The sequence below is a fragment of the Oryx dammah genome, unplaced genomic scaffold (genome assembly GCF_014754425.2).
Source record: "Oryx dammah isolate SB20612 unplaced genomic scaffold, SCBI_Odam_1.1 HiC_scaffold_28, whole genome shotgun sequence".
Classification (NCBI taxonomy): domain Eukaryota; kingdom Metazoa; phylum Chordata; class Mammalia; order Artiodactyla; family Bovidae; genus Oryx; species Oryx dammah.
Window position 1 is genome coordinate 31,895,854 of NW_024070212.1, and position 23,759 is coordinate 31,919,612.

Here is a 23,759-nt window from a genome sequence, read left to right on the forward strand (position 1 = left end):
TCACACACACATCACACACACATCACACACACACAATCACACATACACATCACACACACACACCACACACACATCACACACACACACCATACACACATCACACACACACACACAATCACACACACATCACACACACATACATCACACACACACATCACACACACACATCACACACACACACACACATCACACACATCACACACACACATGTGTATATTTATTGTTTTTCTCCCCATATTTTCCCTACTGTCCACTGGAGATGTCATCCCAAATTTCAACACTCTCCTATCCTGCAAAGTTGGGAATCCACAGGGTTCCAGGGCTCCTGACAAGCTGCCTCCTCTACCCCTGCTCGCTCACACCCTCATCTCCACAGTCAGACTGAGAGACCACCAGGCCAGGTTCTTGGTCCCAGGGCCCAGTTTAGCTCGGCTGCTGCAAGATGCCCATGACTCCTGGGTCATTCTTCACAGAGAGTTCAACCCCAGGATGGCCAGGTCTGAGCCTGCTCTGACTAGAGCCTCCATGCCGCCCTCCAACTGCCTGCACCCCACCACTGGGCCCTGTCATCAGCACAATCCCCACTGCTGCAACCCACCGCTGGACTTCCTCTTCACCTTCTTGCTGTGACTCAGCAGCTCACCATCCTGGCTGCACAGTAGAATCATCTGGGGAGCTCTGACAATCTGCTTCCATCTGGACCCCACCCCCAGCAATCCTGATCAACGAGTCTGCTTGCTGGATTCTGGTTAGTCAGGGTGGGCCTGAGCACTGGTAGCTTTTCCTGGTTCTTGCAGCTCCCAGGGGAGCCTGATACGCAGAGAAGGGCTGAGCAAATGCCCCTAAGGCTGAGGTGACCCCGGCAGCCTCTCAGGTGAAGGCTGTTTTCTCGCACATGTGGGACCACTGGGCCTGGGTGGACAGGGTGCTGCCCGCTCTCCAGTCCACTCCCCCACATTCCCCTGGGCACTGCCTCGCCTCCCATCACTACTGCTGCCGTCATCTGAGTGATGAGAATCGTCATCTGAGTGAGTTCCGTATCTCCATCAATGTCCCCTCCAACAATCTGCCTCTGGCTCCCTTTTCCTTCTCCCTTCTGAGACAGGAGGGAAGTGGGCAGGGCACAGCCATTAACAGAATCACAGGGCTGTTGAGGATACGACGAAAACTGGTTAGAGCCGGTTAGAGCTGGTTAGAGCAAGATGGCAGGAGATTCCACTTTCAGTGGACCTTGAACCTCCCTTTATGCCCACTGTAATATGTTAGCTACATGACATATACCCACAGACACCAGGACAGTTCCCAGATAGCACGAAAGACCAAAATGTAGGTGATGGCCTAATTTCTGGAAATCCCCACCCTCTTCCCCAAAACAGTTGCCTATGAGATTACCCAGTCCATAAAAACTAACCACCCTATATTTGGGGGCCACTTGAACTTTCCATTCCCTGGGACTGCTTTGCCTGCTGAGACAGACTGCATTCTACCTTTGTGTATCTTAATAAACCTGCTTTCATGTATTCATTCATGGCTCATTCTTGAATTCTTCCTGAGGGAAGCCAAGAACCCTAACTTGGTAGCCCATCAGAGGGACTCACCTGAGATCTAGAACATAACCATCCTCTGGCACCCCATTTTCCTGCAACCTCCCCCCACTCTTGTCCTTCCCCCCACTTCTACAGTCACACCATGGCCTTCGTCATGACTAGGAGCTGTGCTCCAAGTAAACCTTAATTTTAAAGATCCCATCTTCCAAAACACCCAACTTTCTAGCTCACCTCTAGTATCTAGACTGTACAACATTCTTCAGCCTTGCTGGGAACTCCAGCCCTTTGGCCTCCCTCCATTTCACTGCCCCTCACCCTGTTTGGATCCTAACTTCCCTTCATCACTGGCTTAGTCAATGTCCACTCTTTTCATATTCCTTCCTCACACTCTCGCCTGCCCAGCCATCTCTCCATTGTCACCCTGATAAGCTCCTGACCCGGGTGATGTCCAGCCTCCCTCTACTCTGGGCTGTCCCCAAGCAGCAGTGCTGGACACAATGTAAACCTTGGGCCCTGACACATGGGACCTTGGACTGATTATTTACCTCTCTGTGCTTCAGTTTCTCCAGCTGGAAAACGGGGATAACCATAATACTTTGGGACCTTGCTAGCAGTTCAGTGGTTAAAACTCCACATTGCCAGGGTAGGGGGAGTGGGGTTGATACCTGGTCAGGGAACTCAGATCCCACATGCTGTGTCGTGAGGCAAAAAGATTTTTTTTTAAAGTCTTTTTCACAATAAAACTTCTAGAATCATTGTGAATTTAAATGAGTTAATGTACATAAGATGCCTCACATAGTAAATACTGTCTGCTGGGAAACATGATTGGTCTAACTGCTTCACTGTAGGGGCAGCCTGCCTTCAGAGCTGGTAAGATGTGAACAGCTGTCCACCGTGGAACTGGAACCACACTTGCTGTCTTCACCGTGGTGTTCAACCCTTAACCTCCATCGTCCCCCACCCACCCTGCGTGAACACATTCCCCATCTTGTGTGCAATTACATTACACTCACCCCTCCTTAGGCCTCCAACCCCATGCCCCCCCACCGTCTCTACTCTCAGCTGATGACCTTGCGGCCCACTTCACATCGAAAAATGACCCAATGAAAAGAGAGTTCCCACACTGAGAAGCTTCTGGCCAGCGCTTCTCAGTTGATAGCTTTTTGTGCTGGCCGGCCCGTCACTCCTGCTTCTGGGGGACAATGTCTGCTCTGAGCTAAGACCAACTCCTCCACCCGGGCGCTGGGTCCCATCTCTCCTGCTTATTCAAGGATTTTGTTCCCTCTTCTCCCGTAGCATCAATTTCACCCCTCCTTTTTTTTATTTTCAAAAAAGTGTATAATACAATGGTTTTTAGTGTATCAGAAGACTGCACAACCACTCCCACAATCAATTTTAGAACATCATCACTCCAAAAAGCAAGCCCATACCCATTAACCACTGCTCCCCATTTCCCCCCCGACCTCCCAGAAGCCCAGTCCTAAGTGACCACTTGTCTGTTTTCGGTCTCTACAGAGTCCCCTATTCTGGACATTTTATACAAACAGATTCACATAATAAGTGGTCTTTTGCGACTGGCTTCTTTCCCTCAGTGTAATGTCTTCAAGGATGAAATCATCCATGTTGTGGCATGGACTTCACTCCTTTGCATGGCCAGCCAATATTCCACTGTATGAACATACTACCTTTTATTTTTCCATTCATCAGTTGATGGACATTTGGGTGGTGTCTACTTCTGGCTATTATGTATAATGCTGCTAGGAACACTTGTGCACAAGTTTTTGAACATATGTTTTCAGTTCTCTTGGATATGTGCCTAGGAGTGGGAATTGCTGGGTCACATGCTAACTCTGTCTAACCTTCTAAGGAACTGACAGACTGTTTTCCAAAGCGGCTACACTATTTTACATTCCCACTAGTAATATATGAGGGGTTATTTTTATCATCAGAATTCATAACATTCTGAAATAACACCTTTGATCTCACAGTTCTCTTCTGGTTACCACCGCATTTTCCATTCCTCTGCTCCCCTTACAGCAAAACTCCTGAAAATAAATGGTCTTTATTACTTGTCTCCAGTTCCTCCCCTCCTATTTTCCCTTGAACCCACTGCTACTAGACTTTGCCCCCAACACGCCACCAAAACAGCTCTTGTCAAAGCACTAGCGATCCTGCTGCGGCCAAATGCCTTGGCCCTTTCCCAGTCCTCATCATCTGACCTTTCAGCAGCTTTGGACTTGACCCTCCTTCTTAAAGCACTTTCTCCACTTGGACGGAATTCTCTCCATTTCTCTCTCTGTGTGTGTCTCTATCTCCCTCTCTTCTTCGTCTCCCTCACTGACTATCTCTCCCCCAACCTCTACAAGCTGGGACCCCACTGTTCAGTGTTCAGTCCTTTTCTCTGTGTTGACTCTCTAAGTGACTATAACCAGTCACAGCTTTAAACTCTCTAACTCCCAAATTTATACTTCCGCCATGTTCCAAAAGTACTCTCAGAGTTCCCCATCAAAGCTGCTCTCCCCACCATCTTCCCCCATTTCTCTAACTGTCAACCCCATCCTTCCAGCTGGTCAGGCAAAAGGCTTTGCAGTTCCTTGTCATCCCTCTCTCTCACACCTCACATCCAATCCAGCAGCAAACACTGACTACTCTACTTTCTAACTATATCCTCAATCTGACTACTTCTCATCACTTCCATTGATGTCACCTGGGCTCCCTCCATAGTCCCCTCCCACCTGGATGAATTCTGGCACCTGGATGGAGCCTTCTAGCAGGTCTTCCTATTTTACCCTTGCCCCCTCAGACGTCTCTGGCAACCAGAGTGACTCTAGGAAGATGGAAGTCAGATCATGTCACTACTCTGCTCGGAAATTTCCAAAAGGCCCCACGACACCCTGAGTAAACAGCAGAGTCCTCATCTGGCCTGGCTCCTCCTTGCCCTCTTGACTGCAGGTCCTATCTCTCTCCCCTCCCACTCCAGCCACAACAGCCTCCTTGAGAACGCCAGACTTGTCCAATCTCAAGGGCTTTTCATTTATTGTTTTATTTTGGAATGGAATGTGCTCCTTGCAAATATCCACATGCTCCGCTCCCTCGCCTCCATCAGGTCTTCACTCGAATGTCACTTTCTCAGGGAGGCCTTCCTTGAGCACACTAGCTATGCAGCCCTCTCCCCAGTGCCCTGAATCTTTCTCTGCTTTTTCTTTTCCTCCTTAGCAACATCATCCAACAACTCAAGGCCAGAAAGTTTATCTGCTTTGTTCACTGCTGGATCCCGGGACCCACAACAGTGCCGAGAACACAACAGGAATTCAGTGAACAGCTGTACTTTTGATAAACATTCCCTGGCAGTTTTGGTGGTTAGATAATCTATTCTAATCCATTGTATATTGGGCAACTCACATCATTTAATGTACGGTACCCCATACTGACTTGGGTTTATAACTGGATGGAGAGAAGCAGCCCAAAGAGTTCCATAAGTTTATTAGCCACTAACATAAGGGACTGTCCCATCAAAGGTGCTAGTGGGTCATCAAGGTATCCTGGCCACACTGCATTCATCACACCCAGTAACAGCTTGAAAACACGGACTGAAAGTCCAGGTCCTCTAGCTTGGATTATTTCTCATGTTGGAAGACTGTATAGGAGGGGGCATCTTCCTGATTATTCAGTACACCCATGGAGGGCCTATGCTTTGTTAAGGTTGATTCTGAGATGCCCTGGCCAGAAATCTTGGACGCTCCCACCACTGCCAAATGGCATAACCCCTGGTGATGTCATTTACACTGTGGTTGATCTGAATGGAGCAGTGCACAGGCGGGGCGCCCGTGTGCAGCCACCCTGGCATTCTATAGCACTCTCCTAGAGCGAGGACTTGAAATGCCTCCTGGTTCCCCATATCTCACCAGGCCCATGCTGAAACAGTCCCAGATGTGCAACAGCAGTTTGTCATGTACAGACAGACATTTGTGTCTGAGCGTGGATCCACACTTTTCGCAGATGGTTGGAAAGTTTTGTAATACATAAGAACTTCACCCCAGCTATCACCACTGAGCCTCACTTGCCTAAAACAAATGATGGCACAGACTTTGAAGGAGATCCTTGATCCTTTGACCTCTGAGGCCCTCAAGCCTCCCCTTCCCTGCTCAATTCATCCCTCCAGGGTCAAAGGTAGGAGCTTCCTGCTCAAGGTCTCAAGATGCGCTGCCCCCCACCCCAGGTTATGTGCATACTTGAAACTCACAAGAGCTAGATGGACCAGGTCCCACACCTGCTGGTTCTTGACCTGGTTCCTCTAGAGCCTTTCAGATTTGATTTCTTTAAGCTTCACCTCATGAAGACTCTGGGGCTCTGCAAATGCTAAAGTGGGACCACACTGTTCTCTGAATATCCAAGAAAAGGTGTGGGAAAGGAGCACTCCTATTATTCAAAGTGCATATCAACTTTTTGCATCCATCTGATTGGCAAAAATCAGATGTACACTGCAATTGGCAAAAATTGCAGTGTAACAAATGTGGAGCAAGTAGGACTCCCATAAACAACTGGTGGGAGTGATAACAGATGCAACCACTTTGGACAGTGATTCAGCCAACATCTAGTAAAACTGAAGACACGCATACCCTCTGAGACATCAATGCTATTGCAAAACATATACACCCTAGAGAAATGTGTATTCATGAACATCTGTGTCATATGTTTATTAGCATTAGTAGCAATGGTGAGAATTGAAAACAACTTAAATGACCATCAACTAGAGGAGGAATAAGTAAATTCATCCTCTAGCTTGACCATCAACTGGTCATGTAATGAATAAATTCATTACAGTGGAATACAATACAGTCATGAAAATGGGTGCACTAGAGTTACATGTATCAATATAGCGAAAATCTCAAAAGAGTATTTAGCAAAAATAACAGCAAGCTGCAGAAGGTTGTATATAATGCATTTTATATAAAAATTTAAAGTATGCACATATGTTATACTGTTTAAGGATACACATATATTTATTATAAAAATTTAAAAATGAATTAGTAGAATAAACCCCAAATTCAAGATAGCAGTTATTTTAGGAAAAGGGAAATGAATGGGAAGAGAATGGATACTTGCTATTGTTGCTGTACAGTTGCTAAGTTGTATCTGACACTTTTGCAATCCCACGGACAGCTGCCCACCAGGGGGCTTCCCAGGCAAGAATACTGGAGTGGGCTACTATTTCCTTCTCCAGGGGCACTTTCATGGCGTCTGTAATATTTCATTTCTTAAGAACATTGATTATATTATTATATGTGTGTTTATATGTCTGAGATGTTTCACTTAAAAAGACGTGTTAAAGAGTGCTAAATCAGTGAATCAGAAGGGAACAGTATTGTGTGTGTTGGGCCTGGTAGCTAATCTTATGAATCGGTTCCACTGGCTTCTGGAGTTAAGTCCCAGGCTCTCCTAACACCACTCAGGGGCCCATTAGACTTGTGTGAATCTCCACATTTATGATCATCTCTAGAGTATATAATTTTCTCATAAAATTCAACAAAGTATAACGGAAAGTCTCAAGTGAACACAGTAGATTGATCACGATTCTAGAAATACAGTTGAATTCATTCATAAAAACCACTGACTTTCTTCTTACGGCTGTTTCCCCCCAAAGAAAACATTTGCAATTTTCTCTTCTTTGTCAGACATCACATGTTCACAACAACATACCCCAGCCAGGTGGCTCCAGAGTCACACTCATGCCTCAGGAGATTCACTAAGTGCTTCACAGAGCAGACCTCTGTGCTCATTCACACAGAAATCCCAGATGTTACATCCAAGAATGCCGAGGGCCAATCATCCCTGTCTGATGAATATGGAAGGGTGTGTGTCCTGCGCCTTGTTACCCACCCCTAAGCATCAGCTGTTTGTAGCTGCAGAGCTGGGGAACTGGGAGGGAATGGGGCTTTCAAACTCCACTAGATCTGGATTCTTCTCCTTGTGTCATTAGTATGGACATTCTGGGTAATCATTAATGTGTGTGTGTGTTTACTCAAACACACGTGTGAGACAGCACTATTAAGGGACAAGGTCAAGACACAGGACTGGACAAGGTCCAGTCTGCAGGCACAGGGCCAGAACCCTGCCAGGCCGGACCGAAGCTTCACCAGGCCCCTGATATTGCTACTGATCAGCTGGCATTAGGAACTGAACTTTCTAGCCTGCCCACCAGGGCAACTAATGTACTTCTTGCCTAGGGCTACCTTGAAGGGCACGCCAACGTGCATCTGAAATTCTCTTATTCCTCAGTGGATTGGTGCATGCCAGCTGTACCTAGTGGTCTGAAGAACAACAGAGAGACAGGGCCACCTGGTGGGCAGAGACCATGCTTAGGAAATTGGGTGTCCACTTTCAGGACACTTATGCCCCTGAGGCAGCCCTGGGAGCCATCCACCAGAATCCTGCTCTTCCCTCACTGGGCTATCGGGAGGATTAAATGAGAGACATGGCTGGCTTCGGTAAGGGTAAAATCATGATTCACGCGGTCTTTTACCTTTAATAAAATAGTAATCCCATTCCCCTGATTTGGGTACAAGTTGGGATTCCCAGGGAGCTTTCTTTAGGCATCTTCTTGGTTCCTACTGTCACAGATTCACTCAATGAACCCCCACCCCCACCCCCACAGCCTGGCCAAACCTGACTTTCCACTGTGGCCTTAAGCGCGTCCAGTGCCTTTCCACACTCTTGCGCATATAGCTCCGCTGAAATCTATCTGCACCCCGAGGAGGCCGTTTCAGATGTCACTCCTCCCCGAAGCTTCGGATTTCACCCATACTGATGTGCTGCCTCTCTCCTTGGAACCGTGCATGCAGGGCCTGTGCTCCCTTCCCTGGTGCCTCCGTCCAGCCAACACAGAGCCCGCCACCCAGCAGGCCCTCAGCGAGTGTTAAACTGCATGAAACAGATGAGGCCCAGCAGAGCTGTCCACGTTCCCCAGGAGCCTGTGACCCTTACCTTGGGAGTGAACATGTGTAGGATGCCGTCGATGGCCCCCCGCAGCAGCAGCCCCCGGACCAGGAAGCAGGCCAGCACCACGTAGGGGAAGAGGGAGCTGAAGTACATCACCTGCAGAGAGAACAAGGACCCACTGTGGGGCCCAGCCCCTCCTGCAGCTACCACCCCCCTCCCTGCTCCCAGCTGGGGTGCACGAGCCACCTCTGATGGCAGTAGAAAGCAGAGCCCCAGGACCCCCGGGCATGCTGCCAAACCCAACGCACATCTGGCACTGAGCCACGGCAGAAGCAGGCACACAGACAGGCTGGAGTCAGTGTGGCTGTGCCTGAGGCTTGTTTTCTCCTTCAAGGGTTGGTGGGGCTGGGCCCGCAGCCTCCCCATCCCCACGGGCTGCCACTGGGGCGAGGAACCCTTTGCTCTTCCCTCTTCATTTTTTTTATGTCTTCATGCTGGCTTTTCTGTCCCTGACTCCAGAGGACTCCCTAAGGATCTCCCCTGTCCTTGGAGCTCCTTTGACAGAAAGCATCCCAGAGGGTACAGGCACAGCTCCCAAACAAAAGCATCAGAATAAGGTCCTGCCTCTTGTGATTATAAAGTATATATTATTTTCTAGCACATGCATTTCTTGAACTTTTCTATATCCCCATGTGCCTGGCACAGAGCCACCCACAAAGGAGATGCTTACAAATAGTTTACTGTGCTGAAACAAACCAAGAGGGCTGTTTGGGGAGGATGGTGTAAAGGTTAAAAGCATGCATGTCCAGAGTTAGACCACCTGAGCTCTGATCCCAGCTCTACCATTTTCCAACCATGTGACCTTGAGCTATTTACTTAACCTCGGGGTGCCTCCTTTTCTTCATCCAAAAAATGGGTATAATGATTCCGAAGGTTGTTGTGGTCCAAATGCACTCCTAAATGTGGCAGTGTGTGATCCATGACATGAAGTGCTAGCTACTAGTCTGGCCTTTGCAGAGAGAAGAGGCGGTGGCTGAGATCACACTACCTTTCTAGGGCTTAGCCTCCCTGCTCATCAAATCCACCAAAGAACCTGGAGCCTCAGACAGACAAACAAGGTTCTGGTTTGAGCCCTGGGGCTGACTTGCTGGCTGTTGGACCACGGGTGAGATGGGTAGATTGAGTTATAGGATTTCTAACATCTTTTCCAGCCCTGGCAGTCCATGAATATTGATACATGACAAAGAAGAAAGGGTCTTTATTTGAAGGGAAAATGACCTGCTGGGAGAAGGTGTGTGTGGGGTTATGCTGGTCTGCATCCTCAGAGGCTCTCAAAGTCCCCTTCACTAAGAGCACCCACCTATTCACAGAGCCCGTTGGTTACATATACAGTGAACTGTTAGTTTTCACCAAAAATTGCTGAGCAGGCTCTTCTAGGACTTTTGCTAGGGAAGCTGAGGGGCAAGTGTCTAGCCAAACATTCTAGTTCAATACTCCTTTTTTTTACCTTAAAGTTTGTAGAGCAGCCCTGAGTTATCCAAGCACGGAGGCAGCTGGGGTCACGGCAACGATCTTCCACAAACCCATCCTGGTGGGCTGTCCACAGGGATCAGTACTACAGCAGTGACACTCCCATCTCGGACCTTTCACGGGCGGCCCAGAGTTCTCCGTCCCTGCCATCCATACTTTTTTGCAGGACCCTCTCCCCGAGTAAGTGTGGGTGTCCCAGCCCCTTAGCCACTCACCTTCCCCGAGGACTGGATGCCCTTGACGACAGCCATGCCCACGATGCTCCAGGCCACGAGGAGGCACAGAGTCATCTTCCAGTTGAGGCCCCCGCTCTCCGAGATGGAGTTGGAGATGTCCAAGGCCTCTCGGTACCAGAAGTAGGTAGTGGCTGAGCTCTTCTCACACTCTGCCTCCACCACTGAAATGGTAGCAAAGGCCACAGGGGCCCGTGAGACCACCTCCCTGGCTGGAGCCCAGGGCAGCTGAGCATGGTAGCAGGAAGGGACTGTATTGTTCTGGGTTAGCCAGGGTCTGGCAGATGGACTCCTGGGCCACCGAGGGACCTGGGAGGCTTTAGGACACACTGATCTAACTGAATTCCCGCTCATGCCATTCCCCTGCCCATGTCCATCAATGGAGAGCAGGAAGGATTAGGCAGAACTGGCCTCAAGTTCCTTGGGAAAGGTCCTGACCTAGGAGCCAGACACCTGGGTTCTCATCCTAGATCCTTAGCGAAATCAGTGGTGTGACCATGGGAAAGTTGTTTCTGAACCTCAGTTTACCCATTTATGAGGAGGCATAAATCACCCAGCCCTTTACAGGACTGGCATGTGAATATAGATTGTTTTTAGACAGAATAGTGCTAGAGTAACACAGGTAATTAATAATAACTAAACAAAACTCACAATTTCCAGAGTTACTCCTACACTCACTATTTCATTCAACCCCTATAAGAACTCTGTGGGACAGGCTGGCAAAAGATCATCATAAGAGGACATGAGGGGACTTCCACGGTGGTCTAATGGTTAAGACTCCATGCTTCCAATGCAGGGGTAAAGGGTTCAATCCCTGGGTGGGGAAACAGATCCCACATGCTGCATGGCCAAAAGAAAAAGAAAGTGGGAGAGATGAGGATCAGAGAGGGTAGGTGGCTTATCCAAGGTGGCACAGCAAGTCAACGGAATCCCAAAATCTGAAGGGAAGGAATGGAGACTCAGATGTAGAAAATGGATTTGTGGACACAGTGGGCGAAGGAGAGAGTAGGATGAAGGGAGAAAGTAGCATCAACAGCCTAAGCCTCCTCTCTTAGGCTCTGTGGATTCCTTCCTAGGACAGAGCTAGCTGGAATCCCCAGGTGGGTTCCTTAGAACCATACTTGCCTGCCACGGTCCCATTCCTGGAGACAGGGCACTCACTCCAGGGCAGTGGGTACTGGAAAGACTTGAAGAAGTAGAAGATGCTCCACCCGATGATCACGTTATAGTACAGCCCCACAAAGAGGCAGACCTGCAGACGGGGGTCCACGGGGATCACAGAGGCTGCAGGCAGCTCTGCCCCCTCCCCTCCCCCATGCAAGCCTTGAAGGAGGAAGAGGAGAGACGGCAGGGTGGCAGCAGAGGGCCTGCTCCTAATCCGCCACTCATCTGTTATTCGGGGAATCCACAAAGGAATGTTTCAGATATTAAAGTTCTCTCCTTTAAGCAATGAAGTCTTAAAATGTTAATCCTTTCCAGTTTGAAATTCCTCTAAGATGCTTGAAGCACTTCCCCATCATTTCCTGATGACTCAGGATTATAATTCCAGAACTGCCCTATGGGGCTATGGAGGCATGCCCAGTTATCGCTGCCACAGTAAATGGCCCCAGACAGCTGTGCTTATTGAGGTCTTGTAGATGCTTCTTATTGGCTTCCCATGTCCTCCCTTCTCTCAGGATGCTGCTTTCTCTTTGGTACTGTCAGAAGCCTGCCTCTAGAAAGATATGACTTCTCATTTTTTGGAACATGATAACCAACTTTGGTAGAAATGTATTTAAAACAAAAGTACATGGATCCTGACTGAGGCTCAAAGGGGTTTCCTTTGAAAGCAATGCTTCTACATGTAGAGATTTTCTGCACCCACTTGGGATGCAGACCCCTGCTTATGGCCAGAGACCCCCTCTCTTTTCAGGGGCCTGGCTATCTGATGTATGTGACACTGCTGGGCAGTGTGAGGGCTGAGAGACCCTGGCTTCATCAATTTTGTCTGAGCCCTGGTATGCATGAGCAGACACCCCTACAGCATACCTTACATGTGTGGGAATATAGCGGGAGACATACCCACTGCCTTTACTGGAATGCTTACAGTCCAAGGGGGAGGCCCCGCTCACACTCATGCACATACACACAGCCAGCCCCAGCAGAGGGCGCTGTATTCGGTCATGTCAGCCTGTGCAGAGGTGATCTCTCCTAGTCTCTGCCTGAGGCAGGTTTGGGCTGGCCCTGTGGCCAGGCCTGACAGATCCTTCCAGAGGCAGATTCCAGTTTTTATCCCTGGTGTGAGCATGGGCACCTGCAGACTTTGCTCTTAAGGGAGGCTGTTTCCCCACCTGGAGAGCTAAGCAGGGCCTCATCTGCAGCCCTCTGGATAAGCCTGGAACATTCATGGAACATTCCCATCCAGGCCAGTGGGGTCTCCCCATATCCCACTGTTCCAAAGCCACACCCCTCCTGGGTCGGCGACAGACCCCTGAGGCCTTCTTCAGCTCCACTCATGCACACAGCAAACTGGAAAGGAGACACCATACCCCCAAGGCTGCCTTTTCTCACCCAAATAAAATACCCTCTAACCCAGGAGAAAGGATGGGCCTCCCTCACAGAGTGCTGATGGGCTGGTAAGCAGAGCGGGTCTCTGGGATGGTCCACTTGTCCCCAGAGAACTCTGGCTGAGATGTCCCAGGCCTTTCCTCCTTTGTAACAGTCCCAAATATTACATCATTCAGACAGTGGTGCCGACTTCCAGTTTAGGAAGTATGTGGTCCTGAGACACCAGCTGGATGCAATACTCAGGATGAGGGTCTCCCTCCCTGCCCTTCACCCCTCCCAGGACTCTGGGCTGTAAGCCCTGTGCCCCAGAGCAGCCCCTCTGCCTCCCGGCCTGTGCCCGCCACCAGCCCCCAACTTACTATGCAGCTGGAGAAGCCGATGCCGCCCAGGCGGGGGCACACATAGTGCCACACGCCGATGCTGCCGCGGCGGATCCTCTGGCCCACAGCCAGCTCCAGGAAGAAGAGTGGGATCCCAATGATGATCAGCAGCACCAGGTAGGGCACCAGGTAGGCACCTGGGGAGGAGGGAGGGATGTGGGAGGGCGTCTGGAGCATGGCAGCCAGGTAAGGGAGGGGTGGCAGCCAGGTCCTACAGCCTTAGCCACATCTCCAATCATCCTCAAACTGTCTCCAGGCCCTGTGCTCCTCCAGGAATGCTCTGGCTTACACATGCAACCTACCACACACTGGCTGCCCAGACCGCCTTCTCCCCCTTGGCTCCACTGACCCAAAACACTAAGGGAGGAGCCAGATGGATGTCAACGTCTGCTATTCACAAGGCTGGATTCAGAGGCAGACAGCCCCACCTCCCTACACATTCTGTGGACACCTGTTCACACCCCCTCCCGCCCACAGAGGAGCAGCTCCCACCCACTGGCCCCTCAGAGGCACAGACCCTGGGGTGCCATCCTCCCCAAGTCTGGGGGGACCAGATGCTGACACAGCAGACTGGACAGCTCCAGGGAAGCAGAGCTTGGAAGCTCTCCAGGGACACAGGGTCTGACAAGCATCGCCATTAATCTATAGCTAATTGGGAGGAACAGAAGAGAAATTAGCAATTTAGGAAAGCATAGCCAGGAGGATCAGAAAGGATAGAATGGATCTCACTAAAGATTCCAGACAATATATTTAGCTTGCTGTCCCAGGTCTCACTGCAGACACAATCTCGATTCCAAGTGACAGGGCATTTAGCAGAGGAATTAAAGCCATGTCTGGACACAGACAATTGACCCTGGTGGAGAGCTGTGCCAACAACCCAGTCCTGTGAGCAGTGCTACTGGCACAGCCCTGCCTGTCTGTTAAAGGTGTCTCCAGTGCCCACCATTCCCAGACCAAGCCCTGCAAACTGGGAGCCTCCAGAAGGCCCCCCAGCCACACTGCTTTGTTCCCCATAATGCAACATCCCAACATGTGTAATAAACCCAGGAGTCAGGCACCTCTGAGGCCCATGACTCGGCACTTGGCAACAGCCCATCGTTAGCTATTCTATCCCAGGGTGTGCAGTGGGGCTATCTGGGCCACAGAAGGCACAGATACTATCCCAGGAGAGCTGGTGGGACCCTCGGGTTCACCTGAGCACTGTCAGCATGCACACACACATCACACAGGATCAACTAAGCATGTATATGCTGAGAGAGGGCCGTGGGTCCAACGGAGCTAGTCAGAAAAGGCGCCCAAGGGAGCAACCCCCCGCAACTTATATAAGAGCATCTAATTCATGCAACACACACGTGCACACGGTCACATGAACGCATACATTTGACTTGTCGCTAAAGAGCCTCTGCATCATATTATAAAAGGAGAGGGACCTGAAGGACCCCCGGTTCTGTCTTTTAACCCAGCTCTGCCTCGTGGTCTCCAGCTCTGGGAAACGGAAGAGGAGAGGACTGATCTGAAGGACAGCATAAGGACATAGGCTCCCTGGTGTTGTATTTCACCCATGAGTCCTCAGGTCGGGGAAGATGTGCAGGGAGACAGGTCTCAAGGGTCAGAGAAGTAGGATGGCATCTTCTGTGGATGCTTTTCTCCTCTTCCCAGGGAACTAGGGAGAGTCTCCAGGTAATTGCTATCCAAAGACAGGTCCTGCTGCAAAGACTTGGCCCCCACCAGCCACCACTCAGGCCCCAGGACTCTGACTGGACTGGAGGCTTTTTCAACACATTGAGGTCTAGCTAACCACAGGGCTCAGGGGACTGCAGGCTGGATGAGCAGCATTCTGCCTGGGTTCATCACAGGTGCTTTTTCATATCAACCCTTATTAAAGTCATTTGGACATGCACCCTCCTCTACCTTAGAAAATACAAGTGGGGACACATCTGAATTTATTTTGATGGTTCAGTGGCTTTCGGGGCCTCAGGTTATCAGTCTAAACAGCTGGGAGCACTGTTCAGGGAGTTATAAAATTTAGGAGAATATGGCTACAGAGAGTTAGATTCTGGGATCTCTGAGGCTTCCTGGATCTCTAGCATGTCTCGCTATTAATAGCAAGCCCCAAGGTGGGCTTTGAAAGACCACCTTGATCTCAGCCTGTTGAGATGCATGCTGAGTGGGGGTTGAGATCCAGACCCTGAAGTCAGACCTTCTGGGCCTGAGTCCTGGTTCCACCACTTACTGGTTCTGTGACTTTGGGCAAATTGCTTGATCTCTCTGTGCCATTGTTTTCTTATCTATGTAGAGGATGAAAATATTAGGTAGAATCATATGAAATTGCTGATATTTGATCATTTTTTACTTAAAATGCCCAGTTCATATGCTTCAACTGTACATCTATTGCACAGGGCTGCCATGAGGATTAAATGAGTGACTTACCCACAGTAAGCACCATTTGCCTACTTCTCACAAAAATAAAGAGAAAAACAAGCAAACTGCGAGGATGAAGAATGAAGAAACTGTCAACATCTGGCGGAGCTAGGCGAAGTTTTGGAGCTTCCATTCAAAATTAAGCAATTCTCACTGGATCACTCAGGGCTCAAAACCAGAGTTTTGACTCTCAGACCAACCATCTCCTGTGACAATCTGCCTCCTTCCAAAATACATTTAAGATGACTAAAATGTTTAAGATGACTATAAAAACCAGTAAAATGTATGAGTTGAACGTAGAGATAAAGAGGGATTCCAGGAATTAGAAAGGATGGTAAATGAAGGTAGGAGCATGGAACGGGGAGCTCAGAGTCCTCAGAACTGATAATGCTTTTCTTTGCGGGTTGTTCGTGATGTCTAGTGCCGTGGCAACGGTCTGATGACACTGGGAACTAACAGACTTTGGCAAGAATGCAGCCTGGGGGCGGGGGGTGGTGGTGTGGAATGTGTGGCGGGGAGAAGGACTCTGGGATTCAGCACTGAATGCTCAGGCAGACTGATTATCTCAGCCATGAGTGATGCGGTGGGAGGCTGCCAGCCAGAGCCCCTAATGCAATGTACCCTATGAAGTCATTTTGGGTACTCTTAGCTTTAACATCTCACAGCACTTGAGGGAATCACACACTTCCCTTCGTAACTTTGCTTTGGGCTGGCCTTATATCAACTCAGTGACTTGGGCCTGGCCATTGTCATACAGGGGCTTTCCTGGTAGCTCAGGTGGTAAAGAATCTGTCTGCAATGCAGGAGACTCTGGTTTAATTCTTGGGTCAGGAAGTTCCCCTGGAGAAGGGATAGGCTACCCACTCCAGTATTCTTGGGCTTCCCTGGTGGCTCAGACCGTAAAGAATTCTCCTGCAATGTGGGAGACCTTGGTTCGATCCCTGGTTTGAGAAGATCCCCTGGAGGAGGGCAGGGCAACCCACTCCAGTGTTCTTGCCTGGAGAATCCCCATAGACAGAGAAGCCTGGTGGGCTACAGTCCATGGGGTCGCAAAGATTTGGACACGAATGAGCAACTAAGCAGAGCACAACACGGCATGCCATACAGATTGAAAGCTCTGATCGCAGCTATTTACTGGGCGAGTAAAAATAGCGATCTTCAAAGCAAGGAGAGTACAGAGGGAAGAGACTGTGCCCTGGTGGCAAGATGGAAGTTTCTGGCCCTAAGTCAGGTAGGCATTCCCACTCCCTGCCCTTCAGCAGAACTGGCAAAGAAGGAGAAGTCTCCAGCCAGGCTCTGCCTTCTGGACCAGGGAGAGCATCCCAGAGGGGAGGGAGGGACTCTGAATAGGGCTGCATCTCTGGGGGAGCCCACATGGCAGATCCACGGGACTGGGAGGGAAGTGACAGGGCTAAGATGCCTGTAGAGCTGGGGCCACACCTTCAGGCTGGAGCGTGGCAGTCCCAGGGCACAGGGACCCAGAGGCAAGGAAGTTCTTTGCTGGCTCCATCACTTTCCCAGGACCAGAGGTCTGAGCTTGGAATTGTCAAAGCCCACTGGGTATTGGTTTTTTTTTTTTTTTTTGCTTATTTTTGGTTCATTTCCCCCTGGTTTCAAAGCAAATTGCCTTTGGAACATTCCAGCCTACCTCAGAGGTGCTAGGGGATAAGGCCTGGAAGCTTCTACCCATCCCAGGAGCTAGAATAGTGAGTAGAAATGGTCTGATACCAGGGGCAAGATCCTCTGTGGGGAGTGAATCCCCCTCTGGAGGGGCAGCACGAGGGCCTCTCCAACCTGTGAGGCAGCAGGTGTAGTGATTAAGGGCTCAGGCTCTGGGGCCAAGCTGTCCAGGTTTGAATCCTGACTTTATCACCAGCTGTGTGACCTTGAATAAGTGATCTAACCTCTCTGTGCCTCAAGTAACAGCCTCTAATATGAGTTAACCTATGTGTTACCTCACATAGGTTTTTGGGGACAATACCGTATGAACCATATGAAATTGGTGCTTTGGCTGTTCCAAGATGCAGCTTCATGCATTTCAACCTAATATCCAGGAAGGGCTTATCACAGGGCCTGGCATCTATAAGCATTTAATAGTAATAGCCAACAGCTGCTCACTACTGTGCGTCAGATAGATATGTGCTCGGTCACTTCAGTCATGTCCAACTCTCTACAACCCTATAGACTGTAGCCCACCAGGCTCCTCCTGCCATGGGATTCTCCAGGCAAGAATACTGGAGTGAACTGCCATGCCCTCCTCCAGGGGATCCTTCTGATCCAGGGACTGAGCTCACATCCCTTATGTCTTCTGCATTAGCAAGTGGATTCTTTACCACTAGCACCACCTGGGAAGCCCTGTCAGATATAGTGGTAAGCATTCTATTAATAAATATAAAGCTCATTTAATTCTCCCAACTATCCTGTGAGGCAGGAACTACTATTATTCTCATCTTACAGATGCAGGATAGCGAGGCACAGAGAAATGAAGCAGCTTGCACAGGGTCCCAGAGCCAACTGGCTCCCCTGGGACTTGAATCTAGGCTGTCCAGGGCCAGAGCCCACATTCTCTCCTGCAGCCTCTTGAGAGCTGTTAGCCATTCCTGGGGAAGAGTTTCAGTCTCACTCTGGAGTCCTGAGTTCCAGGCTATAAGGGCCTTGGCTCTGCCTCATAAAGGGGTGTTTCTTTTCTCCCCTCAGCCCAGCCCACATGCAGGGCACTCTGGGACAAGCAGGGCTGCCCCTTACCTCCTCCGTTTTTCTGGCACAGGTAAGGGAACCTCCAGATGTTGCCAAGGCCCACAGAGAACCCAATCTGGGCCAGGATGTACTGCAGCTTGCTGTTCCAGGCCGGCCGGTCCTCCGCGTCCAGCTCCTCCTCCGCCGCCTTCTGCTTGCCGCCTGCCTCGCCAGCCACATTCAAAACACTCTGCTTGTAGTCCACGGGCTCCTCCAGGGCCAGCAGGTCGGCCACCGACTCCGTGACATGCTCATTGCTGTGCTCGCGCTGGGTCACCTTGCTGTTCTTCGGCATTGGGCCCCCTGGGTGGCACAGCCCTGCTTCCCAGCACGTGGAGAAGGTGGGACTTGGCTGCCGTCAGCTCCTTCTCATCCAGGGACCTCTGAAACCAGAAGAGCAGGAGAGGGTTTGCTGACCACACCAGAGAGATGGGGAGCCCGAGTGGACACGACCCAATCAACTCCCTCTTGCACACTCAGAAGCTGGTCAGTGGCCTTGAACTTCAAGCTTGCCTTCTTCCCCAGTGAGGGCCACTGAGGGCCTCAAGGTCTGCACCCTCAGTTTCCCCATGGGCCTTCTCAGCTGAGCATCATCAGAAACGCAAACTTGATGGAAAGGGTAACACCATACACCAAACCTAAATAAAGAGTCATCATCACAACATGGCCATCTTTCACCATCATAGATCCTAGAATGTTCAAAAACGTTTGGAGGGCTCCACTGCCTTCCCCTCCTAGGGCAGCACAAGGTGTAGCCAAGTCCTAGCCCTCTTGTGTTCTATGTAGCCAAACCACCTGGTGGGACTCAGGGAAACCAGCAGCTGCATTCCAAATGCAGTTGGGGGCCAGTGGCCTCAACATGCTCATCAGTAACACAGACTCTCAGTCCCACCCAAGATCAATGAATAACGTATTTCTACAGAAACTCCAAGTGATTCAGAGGGACATTCATGTTTGCAAAAAAGAAAAAAAAAAAAGCTAACACTCTTACATGGGGGTCCTGGACACCAGCATTCCCCAGGCAAGAGTACTGACCAGGCTCAGCTAAAGATTCTGGCAGCAGAGACCTAGAGATGCTTGCTCAGTGCCAACAAATCTCGGGTCATCTCTCAGCAGTGACATTATCTGAAGGCCACCGCAGCCAAGAGCCAGTTCTCCATCCTTCTGTGACAGTTTTACAGCAGATAATGTCTGCACAAGGCAGGCGGGGGAGGCAAAACTCTCCCCTGCTTCTGCCATTCCCCATCCATCTTTCCTGCTTTCCCTTAAACAAATAGAGCACCAAGGAAACGAGTCCTTTGAAGGATCCCAACACTCTGCTTGTATCAAAGCACCTCCTCATTAAGGGAAGGTTGGAGGATTTAAAATTAAACCACGTACACCCCGGCCGGCAGTTGCCTTGCATCTTTCTAGGGATGTAAATCATGCTGTTCTGTCATTACTCCACTAAGCGAAGGAGCTGCCTCTGTTCCCCCTGCATGTGCCATCTCAACACTCGGGCAAGAGCTCTGTGTAGCAGAAGTGTACACACCTGCCCCTCCTGCTGGCCTTGACCCAGACCTCCTGGTTGACTCCACCCAACACCTGACCTTTGAGGAGACCTGGCCAGCCAAATCCTATTATACATGTAATGAAGCTAGGAGACCTGGCAGATGGGGACAACTGTCCTCCCTGGTCTGCGGGCTAGCCAGCCCTCCCCAGGCCAGGTTTTGGATCACACAAGCAAGTGACACTTTCTTGTCCTCTTCATCCAAGGGGGACAGTGATTCTTTAGTGACTGTCCCCTTCTACTCTCGGCACAGTCAGGGTCTTGGGACAGAGCCAGACTGCCTGAAAGACCTCGGAATTCCCTATAAGAAACACAGCTCTCGATTGGGACCTCTGCTTCACACTGGGTCAGCTGAACACTCCATCATGGCCTGGAGGGTGCCCCAAGGTGGGATTGTATGTCTGTGGACCCTCAAGCCCTCAGCCTCCCCCCAAGCTGCTGTGGTGCCTGTGCTACAGGAGCAAATGGTACCCCTAGGAGTTGTGCCGGGGGAGGCCTGTGTTCCTGCCTAGGCTGCCAGGATGAGCCCCTCCCTCTCCCCAGTCATCAGGTCGTGGTCCCCAGGGCCTCAAATGGAGAACAAAACCTAAGGCCCACGTGATGGCGGCTTGTCCAACTAGTCTGTCATTTCTCAGCTCCATTAGGAGTTTTATAAAAAGCTAGCACTGGGGAGGAGGGTCTGGTAGGTCCTTCCTATGAGCGCAGTCACCAGGGCACCTGAACTCAGAGCCTCCCTGCAGGTACCCAGCCTGCAGCAGGATTAGATCAGAACAATCTGGAATGCATTAGATATGATATACTGTTCATCTTGTCACAACTGGAGAAAACAGGCATTCCTGCAAGTCAGCAGAATTTACCTTGAGGCTGGCCAATTCAACAACACATTTTCCCATAAATAGATTAGTGAGTGGCAGCTCTGGTCACCAGCACGAGAAGCGGGGCAGGGGGATAAGGCACCATTGTAAACTAAGAGGGCTCAAGGACAAAACTGGCACATTCTAATAAATCCAGAGAAGGGTACCCACAACAGCATCACGGAAACCACAGGCATCAGCTCAATATGAGCTTCTTCCTTCTTCCCAAGACATCACTGATGCGCATGAACGTCCTGCACCACAGGATGGGGCCTGGGGTCCTCTGGGCCATCAGCAAAGTGCTGCTGCAAACTTGCAAGCTGAGACACTGGGCCGGGCTGCCATCAGGACTGGAACCTTCTGCATCCACGAATCTGCTCGTATTACAGGAATCCAATGATCGGAATACTAAAGTTTGAGGGATCCTAGGAACATTCTCATTTTATATATGAGGAAACTGAGGCCCAGATAGAGAGAAATAATTGCCCAAAGCCACTGGGTCAGACCCAGCAGCGGGGTGGAACACAGGAAGAAGACAGTATCTTCTTTGCAGGCTTTGAAGTCAGAAAGGCCTGGATTGGAGAGCCCATTTCACTCATTCCATTGAGTTGACAAATATTTACTAAGTGCCTTCTTCTGGTGGCTTAGACAGCGAAGAATCTACCCCCAATGAGAGAGACCTGAGTTCTATCCCTGGGTTGGAAAGAACCCCTGGAGAAGGGAATGGCTACCCACTCCAGTATTCTTGCCTGGAAAATTCCATGGACAGGGGAGCCTGGCGGGCTACAGTCTATGGGGTCGCAAAGAGTTGGACACAACCGATCAACTAACACTTTCACTTTCTCTGTAGCAGGCTCTAAGTGTGAGGGATATGGCAGCAAGCAAAAGAATCCAGAGCTTCCCCTTGTGGAGTTTCTATTTCTGGCAGACAGGCCAGACACTCAAAGAAATACAAAATAACCAGTGGTGATTTTCACTATAATGACAAATATCATGGGATGGAGAGTGAGATCGCTGGCAAGCTGGAGGTCTGCAATGTTAGGATCTGGAAAGGCATCCCTGAGGAGGGGACACTGGGGCAGAGGCACTCAGGAAATGTATGTCAAGTGCCTGAGTGAGCAGATGAAGTGCCTGTGTGACTTCAAAGCCCCTGCCCTCCACCCCACACCTCCCCCACCTCTCACCTCCACCCCTCTACCCCCCTCCCCACCCCGCTGCTCCGCCAACTGTAAAGACACTGGCTGGTGCCCTGAAAGAGGTGGGCAGCCACCTCGCTTGAATTATGCAAGTGTCGGGCCCTTGCTGGGTGAAAAGCTTCTATCTGATAACAGCTCCTGCCTCCCAGGGAGGGCTGTGTGAGGATTCCATGAGCAGATGTATGCAGAGTGCCTGGCACGGGGCTTGGCGCTAGGAAGGACCCCGAGGGTGGAGGCCGCAATCTGGAATTCTGGTCTTGTTTGTCTTTATTCATTTAAAATGAATTCATTTAAAAATATGTAAGTCCCCCTATTTATATTTCATTACATAAATGCCCTGTTTCTCCTCAGGAAAAGCCAAAATGAGTTTGTGGGTGGAGTTGGGTAGAAGGCGGAGAGCGTTGTGAAGCACCGCCAGCGCAGAGATGTCCTCTTTCGCTAGTGAGACGTAGCAGCACCCTGAAGCTGGTGGGGCAGCACCCTGCGAGGTCCAGGCCCACCCACCTGGCCCCGGGGTCAAACGGAAGCAGGTAAGGGCCATACAGGGCCAGGCCCCAGGCCTGAAGACCAGCAATGTTATTATTGATTAAAAAAAAAAAAAAGCATGGCCTCACAGTAAAGCCTGGCAATATTATGAATAGAACTATGGCTCACATTTGGAATAGTTTGAAATCATTTAAAAACATGTTTTAGACAGTCCATGGGCCCAGTATGAGGTGGTGATTCTGCTCCGAAGCCAAACTACCTGGGTTCGAATCCCAGCTTCCCTCCTCACCAGCCACCAGCCTGGCCGGGTTCTTCCCCTCACTGAGCTGATTCCCTCAGTGCCAGTGAACGGAGCACGGCCACCTGGTGATGGCGAGGGGAGGACAGGTTGTACAGGTCTCAGGAGCGGGCCTGGCCCCCAGCAAGTGCTCACAGATGTCAGCTCTGTGACACAGGGGTGTGCCCCCGGGTGGGACAGGGCATGGCCATCATCACACAGCTGTCAGCACCCACGCCTCCTCACTCCTGGGCTCTCTCCATGTCTAAAGGGGAGGCAGCAGCAGTGACTTCAAAGAACCTGCCCTCTCCACAGCCCTCCAGGCCCCTGAAGCCTGGAGACCCTGTGCCGCAAAAGGTGAGCTTTGAGCCCAGGGCCCGGGAATCCGACGTGTACCCAGCGACCTTGAAGCTCAGCCGGGGACAAGCACCAGGATCAGAGAAGGTGCAGGCAGGTAGATTCCTCTCTGCCCTGCCTTTGCTGCTCATGGAGCCAGAGGTGATCCAGGCAATGGGAGGCCCATTCGGGGCTGGTCTTTCTTGACCAACCACCAGCCAACTGTGCAAAGTGGCTCCATCAACCTGACCTCTCTGGACCTTGCTTTCCCTGTGTGTGCAGTGGGTAGGTCTGGATGACCTCGGAGGCCCTTTCAGCTCTGCATATATCCAGGGAGTGCTCCTCCCGCACATGCATGTGAGCAAGGTGTGACCTGCCCCAGGGACCAGGCACTAAATAAAGGTCCTTGGGCTTGTCTGTCAGGCCACCGGTGAGATGAGAGCTCACTGGGGTGCTGTGATGATGCTTTGACCACCAGCCCTCTGTTCTCAGATTACCACCCCCCATAGTAAATGGGGTGGGTTGTAAAGGTGCTTTCCCAAGAGGCACATCAGAGGATGCAGCGCCATGGTACACCCCGGAAGGATGCCTCAGCTACTTAAAACACAATGCAGAGAAAGCCATCGGTTGCCAGATCTGTCACTTAGCAACAGATGCAGCTTACAGCTCAGAATAGCGCATGTGAGAGAAGCAGGCCGGGAGAGTGAACTGTGAATCTTCTTAAAAAG

General features: G+C 50.5%; 1 protein-coding gene across 3 annotated transcripts in view; it reads right to left on the reverse strand.

The window, feature by feature from the left end:
- Positions 1-23,759, reverse strand: part of SLC6A17 (solute carrier family 6 member 17) — a 55,767-nt gene that overhangs the window by 20,355 nt on the left and 11,653 nt on the right. For 2 of the 3 annotated variants that reach the window (XM_040232090.1, XM_040232091.1), the window contains exons 2-6: positions 18,343-18,716; positions 13,156-13,313; positions 11,375-11,501; positions 10,232-10,413; positions 8,532-8,642 (exon numbers count right to left, since the gene is read on the reverse strand). In XM_040232090.1, coding sequence (XP_040088024.1) covers positions 8,532-8,642; positions 10,232-10,413; positions 11,375-11,501; positions 13,156-13,313; positions 18,343-18,628 — 864 coding nt within the window. In that variant the 5' untranslated portion in view covers positions 18,629-18,716. Of the gene's footprint in view, positions 1-8,531; positions 8,643-10,231; positions 10,414-11,374; positions 11,502-13,155; positions 13,314-18,342; positions 18,717-23,759 lie in introns of those variants that run through there. The other variant, XM_040232093.1, reaches the window with a different exon arrangement.